Here is a 16,047-nt window from a genome sequence, read left to right on the forward strand (position 1 = left end):
GGGGTTCTGGCAGTTTTGGGGGTCCCGTGTGAATTTTGGGTTTTTTTGGGGTCCCCAATTTTGTGTCCCCCCCCAGCTGAGTGACCTGTGGGAGGAGCAGCTGCATTTGGGGGCTCGGGGACCCCTCCCCACCACGGGCAGCTACTACCTCATGGTGAGACCCCCGAAATTGGGGACCCCCCCAAAAAACCCCCAAATTCTGAGAACTCCCCAAAAACTCCAGGAAATTGGGGGACCCCAAAACTCCCCCAGACCCAATTTGGGCTTCTGGGAGGGGTCCTTGGGGTCTTTTCCCCCCAATTTGGGGTTTTGGGGGGTGGGTGAGGATCTGACCCCCCCAAATTTGGGGTTCAGTTTTTGGGGTGCCCCCCCAGGTCCTTTTGGGGTCTCTTCCCCTCAATTTTTAGGGTTCTGACCCCCAAATTTGGGGTTCAGATTTTGGGGTGCCCCCCCAGGTCCTTTTGGGGTCTCTTCCCCTCAATTTTTAGGGTTCTGACCCCCAAATTTGGGGTTTTTGGGGGGTGGGTGAGGGTCTGACCCCCCAAATTTGGGGTTCTGATTTTAGGGGTGCCCCCAAAAATTTTGGGGTCCCTTCCCCTCAGTTTTAGTGGCTTTGGGGGTCCTTTGTCCCCCATTTTTGGGGGTTTTACCCCCCCCCCAAATTTGGGGTTTTTGGGGGGGGGGTGAGGGTCTGACCCCCCCCAAATTTGGGGTTCTGATTTTAGGGGTGCCCCGAAAAATTTTGGGGTCCCTTCCCCTCAGTTTTAGTGGCTTTGGGGGTCCTTTGTCCCCCATTTTTGGGGGGTTTTCCCCCCCCCCCAAATTTGGGGTTTTTGGGGGGGGGGTGAGGGTCTGACCCCCCCCAAATTTGGGGTTCTGATTTTAGGGGTGCCCCGAAAAATTTTGGGGTCCCTTCCCCTCAGTTTTAGTGGCTTTGGGGGTCCTTTGTCCCCCATTTTTGGGGGGTTTTCCCCCCCCCCCAAATTTGGGGTTTTTGGGGGGGGGGTGAGGGTCTGACCCCCCCCAAATTTGGGGTTCTGATTTTGGGGTGCCCCCCCAGGACATTTTGGGGTCCCTTCCCTCCAATTTTTAGGGTATTTGGGGCACTTTTTGGGGTTTTACCCCCCAAATTTGGGGGTTTGCCCCCCAAATTTGGGGTTTTTGGGGGGTGGGTGAGGGTCTGACCCCCCCCAAATTTGGGGTTCTGATTTTGGGGTGCCCCCCAGGTCCATTTGGGGTCTCTTCCCCATCATTTTTGGTGGGCTTGCCCCCCATTTTTAGGTTTTTTGGGGGTTTTGCCCCCCCAATTTGGGGTTTTTGGGGGGTGGGTGAGGGTCTGACCCCCCAAATTTGGGGTTCAGATTTTGGGGTGCCCCCCCAGGACATTTTGGGGTCCCTTCCCCATCATTTTTCATGGGTGTGCCCCCCATTTTTGGGGTTTTTGGGGGTTTTACCCCCCAAATTTCGGGTCTTGGCCCCCCTAATTTGGGATTTTGGGGGGTGGGTGAGGGTCTGACCCCCTAAATTTGGGGTTCAGATTTTGGGGTGCCCCCCAGGTCCATTTGGGGTCCCTTCCCCATCATTTTCCATGGGTGTGCCCCCCATTTTTAGGTTTTTTGGGGGTTTTACCCCCACAATTTCAGGTTTTGCCCCCCAAATTTGGGGTTTTGCCCCCCAAATTCGGGTGTTTGGGGGGTGGGTGAGGGTCTGACCCCCCAAATTTGGGGTTCTGATTTTGGGGTGCCCCCCCAGGACCTTCTGGGCCCCTCCCCCACGCGGGTCCCGGCCGCCCGCGCCGCCAACGTCGCCTTCGCCTTCCTGCGCTTCCGGAGCCTCGTCCGGGGGGGGTCCCTGCCCCCCGTGAGCCCCCCGAAATGGGGAGGGGTGGGGGGTCCCCGCGGCCGAAATTTGGGCTTTAAAGAGGAATTTTGGGGTTTAGAGAGGGAATTTTGGGGTTTAAAGAGGGAAATTTGGGGTTTAAAGAGGGAAATTTGGGGTCTAAAAGGGGAATTTTGGGGGTCCCGGCGGGCATTTGGGGTCCCCCAGGGGGGAAATTTGGGGATTAAAAGGGGAATTTTGGGGTTTAAAGAGGGAAATTTGGGGTTTAAAGAGGGAAATTTGGGGTAGACCCCCAAAACCCCCCCTGAACACCCCAACCCCCCCCAAATCCCTTTTGGGACCCCCAAAATCTCCCTGTGGGATTTGAGGGGGGGTCCCCCTGACGTGCCCCTCTCTCCCCCTTTCCCCCCAGACCACCTGAGGCATTTTGGGGGGGGGTCTCACCTGGCCGTGCTTTTTGGGGGGCGCCTCTTCCGGGTGCCCCTCAGGGCGGGCGGGGGGCGGCCCCTGAGCCCCCCCGAGCTCCAGGGGCAGTTCCAGAAGGTTCTGGAGCAAAAAGGGGAGGGGGGACCCCCCCCCGAGACCCCCGCGGTGCTGACGGCCGGGGACAGGTGAGGGGGGGGATTTGGGGGGAATTTTGGGGGGTTTTGGGGCATTTTGGGGGGATATTGGGTGGATTTAGAGGATTTTGGGCATTTTGGAGGTAATTTAGGGCATTTTGGGAGGGATTTGAGGGATTTTAGAGAGGATTTGGGAGATTTTGGGACGGATTTTGGGAGGGATTTGGGGGATTTTGGAGGGGATTTGAGGGATTTTGGGAGGATTTGGGGGATTTTGGGACGGATTTTGGGGATTTTGGAGGGGATTTGAGGGATTTTAGGGGGGATTTTGGGGATTTTGGAGGGGATTTGAGGGATTTTGGGAGGGATTTGAGGGATTTTAGGGCGGATTTGAGGGATTTTGGGATATTTGGGTGGAATAAAAGGAGTTTGAGGGGATTTTGGAGAATTTTGTGAGGGAATCGGGGAGGATTTGGGGGGATTTGAGGTAACTTTGGGGGGATTTGGGGGGATTTGGGAGGGCTTTGGGGGAGATTTGAGGAGTTTGGAGAAGATTTGGTGCAATTTGGGGGGGATTTGGGGGAAACTTGTGGGATTTGGGGAGGATTTGGAGCATTTTGGGCTATTTTTGGGGCATTTTTGGGCCATTTGGGGTATTTTGAGGATATTTTTGAGCTCTTTGCTGTATTATTTGGGGTATTTTGGGGTATTTTTTTTGGGTATTTTTGGGGTCCCTGATGAAGTTTTGGGGTCCCCAGGTGCCCCTGGGCGCGGGTGCTGCTGGTGGGCGAGGGGGGATTTGGGATATTTTGGGATATTTTGTGTTATTTTTGGGATATTTTGGGTTATTTTGTGTTATTTTGTGTTATTTTTGTGTTATTTTTGGGTTATTTTTGGGATATTTTTGGGGTCCCCAGGTGCCCCTGGGCGCGGGCTGGGGCATTTTTGGGGATTTCAGGGGATTTTGAAGGAGATTTGGGGTATTTTGTGCTATTTTTGGGATATTTTGTGATATTTTTGGGGTCCCCAGGTGCCCCTGGGCGCGGGCGCTGCTGGTGGCCGGGGGGTTTTGGGGTATTTTGTGTTATTTTTGGGATATTTTGGGATATTTTTGGGGTCCCCAGGTGCCCCTGGGCGCGGGCGCGGGCGCTGCTGGTGGCCGGGGGGGGTGCTTTGGTGGAGTTTGTGCGGGGGGGGGATTTGGGGGAAACTTGTGGGATTTGGGGAGGATTTGGAGCATTTTGGGCTATTTTTGGGGCATTTTTGGGCCATTTGGGGTATTTTGAGGATATTTTTGAGCTCTTTGCTGTATTATTTGGGGTATTTTGGGGTATTTTTTTTGGGTATTTTTGGGGTCCCTGATGAAGTTTTGGGGTCCCCAGGTGCCCCTGGGCGCGGGCGCGGGCGCTGCTGGTGGCCGGGGGGGGTCCCAGCCTGGCGGCCCTGGGGGTCCTCGAGGACGCCCCCTTCGTCGTCGCCTTCGACCCCTCCCCCAACGGGGACCCTCCCCAAAATGGGGACCCCCCCAAAAACGGGGAACCCCCCCCCGAGGAGCGAGACCCCCCCCAGGATGGGGACCTGGACAACGAGGCCAAGGCGCTGCTGCTGGGACCCCCCCACAACCGGTCAGAGACCCCCAAAATCGCCCCAAAATCCCTTCAAAATCCCCCAAAATTCCCCTGGGAACACCTAAACCCACCCCACAACCGGTCAGAGACCCCCAAAATCCTCAAAATTCCCCCAAAATCATCCCAAAATAACCCCAAAATCGCCCCAAAATCCCCATGGGTACCATCTAAACCTCTCCACAACCGGTCAGAGACCCCCATAATCCCCCCAAAACCTCCCCAAAATCCACTTAAAACACCCCAAAATTCCTCTGGGAACCCCAAATCCCCCATAGCCAGTCAGAGACGCCCAAAATCCCAAAAAATCCCCCCAAAATTGCCCCAAAATCCCCCTGGAAACACCTAAACCCCCTCCAGGTGGTCAGAGAGCCCCCAAAATTTCCCAAAACTGCAACTGGATCCCCCAAATCTCCCAAAACCCAACCCAGGATCCCCAGGGGAGACTTTGGGGGGGTCTTGATGGAAGTTTTGGGGGTCCCAGGGGGAGTTGGGGGGTCCAGGGTGGATTTTGGGGTGTCCTGGAGGATTTTGGGACCCCCCTCCCCAGGTGCTTCTTGGAGCTGTTTTGGGGACATTCTCGGAGTTTTGGGAGGGGTTTTGAAGGGTTGGGGATATTTTGGGTGCTCGGGGATATTTTGGGGGGTCCCAGGGTGGGATTTTGGGGAGTTTTGGGCCCCCCAGGACCCCCCGTGTCCCCACAGGTGGTTCGACAAGTCGCTGACGTTGGTCGTGTTCCCCTCGGGGCGCGTCGGGCTCAGCGTGGAGCACTCGTGGGGAGACCCCCCCGTGGCTGGGCACCTCTGGGAGGTACCCCGAAAATCCCCCCAAAAATCCCCCCAAAATACCCCAAATCCCCATAAAAACCCCCTCCAAAATACCCCAAATCCCCCCAAAAATCCCCCCCAAATTCACTCAAAAATCACCCCAAAATCCAGGACATGCCACCATGGTTGAGGACCTCTGAGAGGTATCCCAAAAATACCTCAAAATCACCCAAAAATATCCCCCCAAATTCCACCAAAATTCATCCCAAAATCCCCCCCAAAATCCCTCTGAAAGTCCTCCCAAAATCCCCCAAAAATGGTGTCTGAAGTGCTCCTAAAATCACCCCAAAAATCCCCCCAAAATCACCTCAAAAAATCTTCGAAAATCTCCCAGAACTAGGGACTCCCCCAAAACCTCTGGAGACCTCCCCAAAATCCCCTCAAATCTGCGATCCCTCCCCAGTTTTGTGGGGAATTGCGGGCCCAAAATGGGGGAATGTGAGGGGAAAATGGCGGGGAGCATGAGGGGAGAAAAGGGCGGGAAAACGTGAGGGGAGAAAAGGGCGGGAAACGTGAGGGGAGAAAAAGAGCGGGAAATGTGAGGGGAGAAAAGGGTGGGAAACGTGAGGGGAGAAAATGGCGGGAAAACGTGAGGGGAGAAAAGGGTGGGAAAACGTGAGGGGAAAAGGGCATGAAACGATGGGAAAATTTTTGGGGAGGTGTCAGGGAAATTGGGGAGGGTCCCCAATTTTGGGACCCCCCCCTAATTTGCCCCCTTCAGTTTGCACTGGCCCTGGACCGGTCCCTGGGCTACGACGAGTCCGGGAGCTGCCTCGGGGCAGAGCAGGGCAGGACCCCCGAGCCCCCCCAGGAGCTGCACTGGGACCTCCCCCCGCAGGTACTGGGAGCACTGGGAGGGACTGGGAGAGCGTTTTTGGGGACGTTTTGGGGTATTTTAGGAATATTTTCGGGCAGGTTTCGGGGGTGCTGCCCCAGGCCCGGGAGCAGTTCCAGGCCATGGCTGAGGGGCTCCAGCTCCACGTGGTGTCGGTTGAAGCCCCCCCGGGACCCCCTGGGACCCCCGAGAGCTCCCAGGAGCTGCTGCCGCTGGCACTGGAGCTGGCGCTGGTCAGGGTGAGACACGGAGACCCCCAAAATTCACCCCTGGGACCCTCCAAACTCCATCCTAGAGACCCAAAATCTCCCCAAAATCCCCTCAGGAGCGCGGCCCCGCCCTCACGTTCGAGCCGATCCCGACGCGCATTTTCCTTGAAGGCTCCAAAACCCGCCTGAGACCCCTCAAATCCAACTGAGACTCCCCCAAACTCCATGCCAGAGACCCCAAAATCCCCCAGATTCCCAAAATCTCTCCAAAATCCCCTCAGGAGCGCGGCCCTGCCCTCACGTATGAGCCGATCCCGACGCGCCTTTTCCTCGAGGGCCGCGCTGACGGCGCACGCGGTGTGGGGCGCCCCCTGCTGGAGCTGGAGCGTGCCCTGAGGGACCCCCAAATCCCCGTGAGGAACCCCAAAAATGGGGCTGGGAACCCCAAAAATGGGACTGGGGACCCCAAAAATGGGGCTGGGGGATGCTGAGGGGTCACTGAGGGGGGTCTTGGTTTTGGGGGAGTGACTGGGGGTGTTATTTGGGGGTGGGAGATGTGAGGGGAAAAGGGCGGGAAACGTGAGGGGAAAATGGTGGAAAACGTGAGGGGAAAATGGTGGGAAATGTGAAGGGGAAAAGGGCGAGAAACGTGAGGGGGAAAAGGGTGGAAAACATGAAGGGAAAATAGTGGGAAATACGAGGGAAAATTGTGGGAAACGTGAGGGGGAAAAGGGCAGGAATGTGAGGGCAGAAAAAGGGTGGGAAACGTGAGGGGAGAAAATGGTAGAAAACGTGAGGGGGTTCTCTGGGGGCAGTTTGGGACAATCATTGGGAGGATTTTGGGGTGATTATTGGGGGTCTCTGGGGGGATTTTGGGGCGATCATTGGGGGTCTCTGGGGGATTTTGGGGTGATCATTGGGGATTTTGGGACATCATTGGGGGTCTCTGGGGGGATTTTGGGGCGATCATTGGGGATTTTGGGACATCATTGGGGGTCTCTGGGGGGATTTTGGAGCGATCATTGGGGGCATTTTGGGGTGATCAGTGGGGGTCTCGGGGGGATTTTGGGGTGATCTTTGAGGGTCTCTGGGGGGATTTTGGGGTGATTATTGACAGTCTCTGGGGGGATTTTGGGGTGATCATTGGGAGGATTTTGGGGCGATCAGTGGGGGTCTCGGGGGTCCCCCTAACCTGCAGTTCCCCTCTCTGCCCAGCGGGGGCGCCGGCAGGTGCTGCTGGAGGCGGCGCTGGCGCAGGCGCGGGGGCGGCGCCGGGCGGCCATGACGGGGGCGGGGCTGGAGCGGCACCTGCAGGCGCTGGCGGCCGTGGCCAATCAGATGCAGCTCCGCCCACCCTTCCTCACAGAGGTGGGCGGGGCTTTGGCTGGGTTGGGGGTGTGGCCTGAGAGGGGTGTGGTTTACATTGAGGAGGGGCGGGGCTTGGCTGGGTTTGCCATATAAGGAGATGGGTGGAGCTTGAGGGTAGGACCAAGGCTAAGGGGCGGGGCCTAACCCAGGATGGGGTGGAGCTTGACTAAGAATTGCCTTATAAGGAGGTGGGTTGGGCCAAGGAGGACCTGGTTTTGTCTTTATATGGTCAACAGGGTGTGGTCACAAAGGGCATGGCCTAAAGAGAGTCACAGTGATTGGCTGATGCATTGGGTGTGGGTGTGGTCTCATTTGCATGTTTCCACCCCCTAGGTCCTGGGGCAGCCTTGGGCTCTGGCCTTTAGCCCCGCCCCTCGGCCACACCCCCCACTGCTGCCCCACCCCCTGCGGCCTGCGGGGGGCGGCTTCAACCCGGTGGGTACTGGGGGGCACTGGGAGGGAACTGGGGGAGACTGGGAGGGACTGGGGGGACTGGGAGGGACTGAGCAGGGGGAATGGGAGGCACTGGGAGAGACTGGGATGAAACTGGGAGGGACTGGGGGAGACTGGGAGGGACTGGGGGGGAATGAGGGGCACGGGGAGGTTACTGGGATGAACTGGGATGAACTGGGGGGTCACTGGGAGGTTACTGGGATGAACTGGGAGGTTACTGGGATGAACTGGGGGTCACTGGTGCTGCCTGCCCCCCCAGCCCCACCAGGACGGGTACGGGGTTTCCTTCACCGGGGGAGGGGACGCCGGCCCCGTCCTCGTGCACATCTCCTGCAGGGAGGGGTCCCCAAAAACGGTGAGTGGGGGGTGACCAAACCCCCCCCAAAAAAACCCCAAACCCCCCCAAAACCTCCCTGAAAAAACCCCAAAATCCCACCCAAAACCTCATCCAAATAAAGCCAAAACCTCCCCCAAGTCCTCCCTGAAATTTCCCCCCAAAAAACCCCCCAAACCCCCCCAAAATCACTGGGGTTCTGGGGGGGTTTTGGGGGGTCTGGGTGGGTTTTGGGGGGGTCTGGGCATGGATTTGGGGGTCTGGGGGTGGATTTTGGGGGCCCCTGGAGGGTTTTGGGGGGTCCCTGAGCCCTCTCCCCAGGACCCCCGGTGGTTCTCGCGGCGGGTTTTGGGGTGGGTTTGGGTGGATTTTGGGGTGGATTTTGGGGGTCCCTGAGCCCTCTCCCCCCAGGACCCCCGGCGGTTCTCATGGTGGGTTTTGGGTGGATTTTGGGGGTTTTTGGGGTGGATTTTGGGGTGTATTTGGGACCCTCTCCCCTCATGACCCCCAGCGGCTCCTGGGGGTGGGTTTGGGTGGATTTTGGGGTGTATTTTGGGGGTCCCTGAGCCCTCTCCCCAGGACCCCCGGCGGTTCACACGGTGGGTTTTGGGTGGGTTTTGGGGGTTTTTGGGGTGGATTTTGGGGGTTTTTGGGGTGGATTTTGGGGTGTATTTGGGACCCTCTCCCCTCATGACCCCCAGCGGCTCCTGGGGGTGGGTTTGGGTGGATTTTGGGGTGTATTTTGGGGGTCCCTGAGCCCTCTCCCCAGGACCCCACTGGGGCCACTGGAACCGCCCGACCGCCATCGTCCGTCACGTGACCGGAACCAGCCACACAACCACCCGGAAGTGGGCGGAGCCCCCGCCGGAAGTGCCGTTTCCCCTCACGGCCAAGATGGCGGCGCGGCGCGGCTCCTCCAAAGCCCGAGCTCCGAATCGCCTGCGGGCCCCGAATCGCGACCGGCCCCGGGTCCGCAATCGCGACAGGGCGGACGCGGAGCCCCCCGGCCGCGTGTACCTGCCCGGGACGGGGCCGCCGCTGGGCCCCGACGAGGAGCTGGTGATGGATGAGGAGGCGTACGTGATGTATCACCGCGCCGGCACCGGTACCGCGGGCTGGGGGACCGGGATGAGGGGGCTGGAGGGGATGAGGGGAACCGGGGGGGTCCTGGAGGATTCTGAGGGGAACCGGGGAGATGAAGGGGTTGGAGAGGCTAAGGAGAACCGGGGGGTCCTGAGGGGAACCGGGGGAATGAGGGGAACCGGGTTGCTGAGGGGAACCGAGGGGGGTCCTGGAGGATCCTGAGGGGAACCGGGGGGTCCTGAGGGGAACCGGGGGGGTCCTGTGGGGTTCCTGAGGAGAACCGGGGTGTCCTGAGGGTAACCGGGGGAATGAGGGGAACCGGGGGGTCCTGGAGGATCCTGAGGGGAACCGGGGGGATGAGGGGAACCGGGGTGGCCTGAGAGGAACCGGGGAGCTGAGGGGAACAGAGATGTTTTGGGAGGAACCGGCGGAATGAGGGGAGCCGGGGGGTCCTGAGGGGATCCTGGAGGATCCTGAGGGGAGCCGAGGGATGAGAGGGTTGGAGAGGCTGAGGGGAACCAGGGGGTCCTGTGGGGTTCCTGAAGGGAACCGGGGGGTCCTGGGGGGTTTTGAGGGGAACCGGGGGGTCCTGAGGGGTTCCAGAAGGGAATGAGGAGGTTGGAGGAGGCACTGGTGTTAATGGGAGCGCACTGGGAGGGCAATTTGAGGGGGGATTTGGGGGGTTTGAAGGAGGATTTTGGAGGAGTTTGAAGGAGGATTCGGGGGGGTTTGAGGGAGGATTCTGAGGCTATTTTGGGGGTCTTCAAGGGAGGATTTTTGGGGGATTTTGAGGGGATTTTGGGAGGGTTTCAGGAGGATTTTGGGGGCGTTTGGGGGGATTTTGGGAGGGTTTGAGGGGTATTTTGGGATTTCAGGGAGGGTTTTGAAGGGGGGGATTTGGGGGGGATGTGAGGGAGGATTTTGGGGGGTTCCAACAGAGAACTTTTGGGGAGGTTTGAGGGCATTTTGGGGGGGTTTTGAGAGGATTTTGGGGGGATTTTGGGGACTTTGAGTGAGGATTCTGAGGGGTTTTTGGGGGGCTTCGGGTGAAGATTTTTGGGAGGATCTCGGGGGGTTTTGGGCAGGATTTTGGGGAGGTTTGAGGGAGGATTTTGGGGGGATTTTTGAGGGTGTTTGGGGGTGTTTGAGGGAGAATTTTAGGGGGATTTTGGGGACGTTTGAGGGGGGATTTGGGGGGGTTAAGAGAGGATTTTGGGGGAATTTTGGGAGGTTTAAGAGAGGATTTTGGAGGGGTTTGAGGGAGGATTCTGGGGGTTTTGAGGGAGGATTTTTGGGGGGGTTTTGGGAGGATTTTGGGGGGATTTTGGAGGGGTTTTAGGAGGTTTGAGGGAGGATTTTTGGGGAGGATTTTGGGGGGATTTGGGGCAGTTCAATGGGGCTTGGGGCATTTAGAGGGGGTCTGGGGCAGTTCGAGGGGACTTGGCGGGATTTGGGGCAGTTCAGGGGGATTTGGGGACATTTAAAGGGACTCTGGGGCAGTCCAAGGGAATTTGGGAGGCTTTAGAGGGGGTCTGGGGCAGTTCAGGGTCTGGGGCAGTTCAGGGTTTGCGGCAGTTCAGGCTCTGGGGCAGTTCAGGGTCTGGGGCAGTTCAGGGTCTGGGGCTTGGGGGGATTTTGGGGGATTTGAGGGAGGATTTTGGGGAGGTTTGAGGGGGGATTTGGGGGAGTGTGGGGGAGGATTTTGGAGGGTTTAAGGGAGGATTTTGAGGGAATTTTGGAAGGGTTTTGGGAGGCTTTGAGGGAGGATTTTTGGGGGGTTTGGGAGGATTTTGGGGGGGTTTGAGGGAGGATTTTTGGGGAGGATTTGGGGGGTTTTTGGGGTGTTCCGGGGTCTCTGAGCGCCCCCTCCCCAGGGTCGCCGTGCCTGAGCTTTGACGTGGTGCGGGACGGGCTGGGGGAGGGGCGCGAGGAGCCCCCGCTGTCGGTGCTGCTGTGCGCGGGAACCCAGGCCGAGACCCCCGGGGCCAACCGGTGAGACCCCCGGGACCCCCCCCCAAATTACACTGAGACCCCTGGGGCCCCCCCAATTACACTGAGACCCCCGGGACCCCCCCAAAAAATTACCACCAAACCATTGCAGTTTGCAGTTATTTAGTCTGCATTTTTACGACCACCCTCCCCACCCACTCATGGAGCTGTTTTCTACTTTGTAGTGCTCTCTCCCTGGCATACATAGAGAGTCGTTCCAAAACCCCAACCCCCTGGGGTGCCCTTATCTCCCCTCCCCCATTTTGTGTCCTCCCCCCCCCTCAATTTTGACTCCCCCCGTTCCTCACCCCCCCTCAGCCTGGGGTGGGTTTGGGGGGTTTTGGGTTTTTTTTGGGGCGGTTTTGGGGTTTTTTTTCAGGTGGTTTTTGGGGTGTTTTGGGCTGGGTTTTGGGGTGGTTTTGGAGCTTTTTTGGAGCAGTTTTCGGGTGGGCTTTGGGGTGATTTTTGGGTGTTTTTCAGGTGGGTTTTGGAGCGGTTTTCGGGATTGGTTTTGGGGTGGTTTTGGGGTTTTTTTCGAGCGGTTTTGGGGTGGGTTTTGGGTTTTTTTGGGGTGGTTTTGGGGTGATTTTGGGGTTTTTTTGGGTGGGTTTTGGGCGGTTTTGGGGTGAATTTTTGGAGTGTTTCTCGGGTGGTTTTAAGGATGGTTATTGGGGTGGGTTTGGGATGGGCTTTGGGGTGGTTTTTGAGTGTTTTTCAGGTGGGTTTTGGGACGGTTTTTGGGATTGGTTTTAGGGTGATTTTGGGGTTTTTTGGGGTGGGTTTTGGGGTGATTTTGGGTTTTTTTTGGGTGGGTTTTGGGGTTTTTTTTGGGGTGATTTTGGGGTTTTTTTGGGGTGGGTTTTGGGGTTTTTTTGGGGTGGTTTTCAGGTGGGTTGTGCGGTGGATTTTGGGGTGTTTTTCGGATGGGTTTCAGGGTGGATTTTGCGGTTTTTTGGATGGGTTTCGGGGTGGATTTTGGGGTGTTTTTCCAGTGTTTTTGGGGTGTCCCCAGCCCTGACTGGGGGTGTCCCCTCCCCCTCCAGGGTGCTGCTGCTGCAGATGCAAAACCTGCACGGGCTGCGGCGGGGGAAGGGCGGGGACAGCAGCGACAGTGACAGTGACAGCGACAGCGACAGCGACCAGGACGGGGAGGGCAGGGAGCCACAGCTGCTGCTCATCATGGCCCCCCACTACGGGGGCATCAACAGGCTGCGGGTATGGCACCCCCAAAAACAGCCCCCCAAAAAAACCCCACGGAAACCCTGCCTGGGAACCCAAAAACCCAACCTGGGAACCCCAAAAAACCCACCTGGGAACCCAAAAAAAACTCAAAAAGCCACCCTGGGAGCCCCAAAAAAACCCCACGAAAACCCTGCCTGGGAACCCAAAAACCCACCTGGGAACCCAAAAATTCACCCTGGGAACCCAAAAACCCACCGGGGACCCCAAAAAACTCAAAAACCCTGCCTGGGAACCCAAAAACCCACCCTGGGAACCCCAAAAATCGCCCTGGAAACCCAAAAACCCACCTGGGAACCCCAAAAAATTCCCAAAAAACTGAAAAATCCATCCTGAGACCCCAAAAACTCTACCTGGGAACCCAAAAACCCACCCTGGGAACCCCAAAACCCCACCATGACACCCCCAAAAAACCCCACTGACCTCCGAATACCCGCCCCAGGACCCCCAAAATCTTTCTGGGATTCTCCATATCACCTTGGGACCACCCCCTAAATTTCTCTGGGACCCTCAAAATTAAACTGTGAACCTCAAATAACCCTCGGGACCGCCCCTTAAACCCCCAAATAACCCTCGGGACCCCCCCAAAAAAACCCTTGGGATGCTCCAAGACCCCCATCTTGACGCCCCAAAACCCTTTGGGACCCCCCTCAGACCCCCCTGGGGACCCCCAAATCTCCCCCTGTGTCCCTCTCAAACCCCAACCCCCTGGGGTGCCCTTATCTCCCCTCCCCCATTTTGTGTCCTCCCCCCCCCTCAATTTTGACTCCCCCCGTTCCTCACCCCCCCTCAGCCTGGGGTGGGTTTGGGGGGTTTTGGGTTTTTTTTGGGGCGGTTTTGGGGTTTTTTTTCAGGTGGTTTTTGGGGTGTTTTGGGCTGGGTTTTGGGGTGGTTTTGGAGCTTTTTTGGAGCAGTTTTCGGGTGGGCTTTGGGGTGATTTTTGGGTGTTTTTCAGGTGGGTTTTGGAGCGGTTTTCGGGATTGGTTTTGGGGTGGTTTTGGGGTTTTTTTCGAGCGGTTTTGGGGTGGGTTTTGGGTTTTTTTGGGGTGGTTTTGGGGTGATTTTGGGGTTTTTTTGGGTGGGTTTTGGGCGGTTTTGGGGTGAATTTTTGGAGTGTTTCTCGGGTGGTTTTAAGGATGGTTATTGGGGTGGGTTTGGGATGGGCTTTGGGGTGGTTTTTGAGTGTTTTTCAGGTGGGTTTTGGGACGGTTTTTGGGATTGGTTTTAGGGTGATTTTGGGGTTTTTTGGGGTGGGTTTTGGGGTGATTTTGGGTTTTTTTTGGGTGGGTTTTGGGTTTTTTTTTGGGGTGATTTTGGGGTTTTTTTGGGGTGGGTTTTGGGGTTTTTTTGGGGTGGTTTTCAGGTGGGTTGTGCGGTGGATTTTGGGGTGTTTTTCGGATGGGTTTCAGGGTGGATTTTGCGGTTTTTTGGATGGGTTTCGGGGTGGATTTTGGGGTGTTTTTCCAGTGTTTTTGGGGTGTCCCCAGCCCTGACTGGGGGTGTCCCCTCCCCCTCCAGGGTGCTGCTGCTGCAGATGCAAAACCTGCACGGGCTGCGGCGGGGGAAGGGCGGGGACAGCAGCGACAGTGACAGTGACAGTGACAGTGACAGCGACCAGGACGGGGAGGGCAGGGAGCCACAGCTGCTGCTCATCATGGCCCCCCACTACGGGGGCATCAACAGGCTGCGGGTATGGCACCCCCAAAAACAGCCCCCCAAAAAAACCCCACGGAAACCCTGCCTGGGAACCCAAAAACCCAACCTGGGAACCCCAAAAAACCCACCTGGGAACCCAAAAAAAACTCAAAAAGCCACCCTGGGAGCCCCAAAAAAACCCCACGAAAACCCTGCCTGGGAACCCAAAAACCCACCTGGGAACCCAAAAACCCAAACTGGGAACCCAAAAAAACTCAAAAACTCACCCTGGAAACCCAAAAACCCTGCTTGGGAACCCAAAAAAACTCAAAACCCCTGTCTGGGAACCCAAAAACCCAACCTGGGAACCCAAAAAAACCCACCCTAGGAACTCAAAAACCCACCTGGGAACCCCAAAAAAACTCAAAACCCCTGTCTGGGAACCCAAAAACCCAAGGTGGGAACCCAAAAACCCAACCTGGGAACCCCAAAAACCCCGCCTGGGAACCCAAAAACCTACCCTGGGAACCCCAAAAATCGCCCTGGAAACCCAAAAACCCACCTGGGAACCCCAAAAAACCCACCTGGGAACCCAAAAATTCACCCTGGGAACCCAAAAACCCACCGGGGAACCCAAAAAACTCAAAAACCCTGCCTGGGAACCCAAAAACCCACCCTGGGAACCCAAAAAAACCCACCTGGGAACCAAAAAACTCACCCTGAGACCCCCAAAATTCATCCTAGGAACCCAAAAACCCACCTGGGAACCCAAAAAAAACCTCAAAAAGCCACCCTGGGAGCCCCAAAAAAACCCCACGAAAACCCTGCCTGGGAACCCAAAAACCCACCCTGGGAAGCCAAAAACCCAACCTGGGAACCCAAAAAAAACTCAAAAACTCTGCCTGGGAACCCAAAAACCCACCCTGGGAACCCAAAAACCCAAACTGGGAACCCCAAAAAAACTCATCGCCCTGGAAACCCAAAAACCCACCTGGGAACCAAAAAACTCACCCTGAGACCCCCAAAATTCATCCTAGGAACCCAAAAACCCACCCTGGGAACCCCAAAAAATTCCCAAAAAACTGAAAAATCCATCCTGAGACCCCAAAAACTCTACCTGGGAACCCAAAAACCCACCCTGGGAACCCCAAAACCCCACCATGACACCCCCAAAAAACCCCACTGACCTCCGAATACCCGCCCCAGGACCCCCAAAATCTTTCTGGGATTCTCCATATCACCTTGGGACCACCCCCTAAATTTCTCTGGGACCCTCAAAATTAAACTGTGAACCTCAAATAACCCTCGGGACCGCCCCTTAAACCCCCAAATAACCCTCGGGACCCCCCCAAAAAAACCCTTGGGATGCTCCAAGACCCCCATCTTGACACCCCAAAACCCTTTGGGACCCCCCTCAGACCCCCCTGGGGACCCCCAAATCTCCCCCTGTGTCCCTCTCAGGACCCTCTGGGACCCCAAAATACCCCCTGGGACCCCCAAAACCCCCTCAAACCTCCCCAAATCCCTCCTTCCCCCCCTCTTAGCCCCTTTTGGGGGTCCCTGACCCCCCTTTGCCGTGTCCCCCCACAGGTGACGTCCCTCGGGGGGTCCCCGGTCGCGGCCGTGTGGTCGGAGCGGGGCCAGGTGGAGGTGCTGGCTCTGAGGGGGGCCCTGGGGGCCCTGGGGACGGAATTTGGGGAGGGGGATTTGGGGAGGGGGCCCAAGAGCGTCCAGCAGGGAGCCCTGCCCGCGCTCGCCACCTTCAGCGGCCACATGGACGAGGGGTTCGGGCTGGACTGGAGCCCCCTGAGCCCAGGTGAGGATTTGGGGGAAAACTGGGGGGATTTGGGGTCTGGGGGGTCACAGGGGGATTGGAGACCCCAGAGCCCAGGTGAGGATTTGGGGGAAATTGGGGGGGATTTGGGGTCTGGAGGTCACAGGGGGATTGGAGACCCCAGAGCCCAGGTGAGGATTTGGGGGAAATTGGGGGGGATTTGGGGTCTGGAGGTCACAGGGGGATTGGAGACCCCAGAGCCCAGGTGAGATCGGAA

General features: G+C 57.3%; 2 protein-coding genes across 3 annotated transcripts in view; both read left to right on the plus strand.

Annotated features, from left to right (window-relative positions):
- Positions 1–1,752: 1,752 nt before the first annotated feature.
- LOC121341323 (carnitine O-palmitoyltransferase 1, brain isoform-like) lies at positions 1,753–8,870 on the plus strand (the record flags this gene model as incomplete). The annotated part of the gene is made up of 12 exons (XM_041414751.1): positions 1,753–1,891; positions 2,252–2,450; positions 3,782–4,024; positions 4,729–4,834; positions 5,573–5,689; positions 5,767–5,925; positions 6,177–6,308; positions 7,111–7,263; positions 7,597–7,698; positions 7,976–8,071; positions 8,462–8,485; positions 8,820–8,870. Coding segments are annotated over 12 exons (1,521 nt in total), but the record flags the coding sequence as incomplete, so codon positions are not given.
- Positions 8,871–8,922: 52 nt separating this feature from the next.
- Positions 8,923–16,047, plus strand: part of GRWD1 (glutamate rich WD repeat containing 1) — a 14,437-nt gene continuing 7,312 nt past the window's right edge. The window contains exons 1-4 of one of the 2 annotated variants that reach the window (XM_041414753.1): positions 8,923–9,155; positions 11,008–11,125; positions 12,166–12,337; positions 15,587–15,812. In XM_041414753.1, the coding sequence (XP_041270687.1) occupies positions 8,945–9,155; positions 11,008–11,125; positions 12,166–12,337; positions 15,587–15,812 (727 nt within the window). In that variant the 5' untranslated portion in view covers positions 8,923–8,944. Of the gene's footprint in view, positions 9,156–11,007; positions 11,126–12,165; positions 12,338–13,879; positions 14,052–15,586; positions 15,813–16,047 lie in introns of both variants that reach the window. The other variant, XM_041414752.1, reaches the window with a different exon arrangement.

This window comes from Onychostruthus taczanowskii, unplaced genomic scaffold (assembly GCF_017590055.1).
Source record: "Onychostruthus taczanowskii isolate IOZ18803 unplaced genomic scaffold, ASM1759005v1 scaffold467, whole genome shotgun sequence".
NCBI lineage: Eukaryota > Metazoa > Chordata > Aves > Passeriformes > Passeridae > Onychostruthus > Onychostruthus taczanowskii.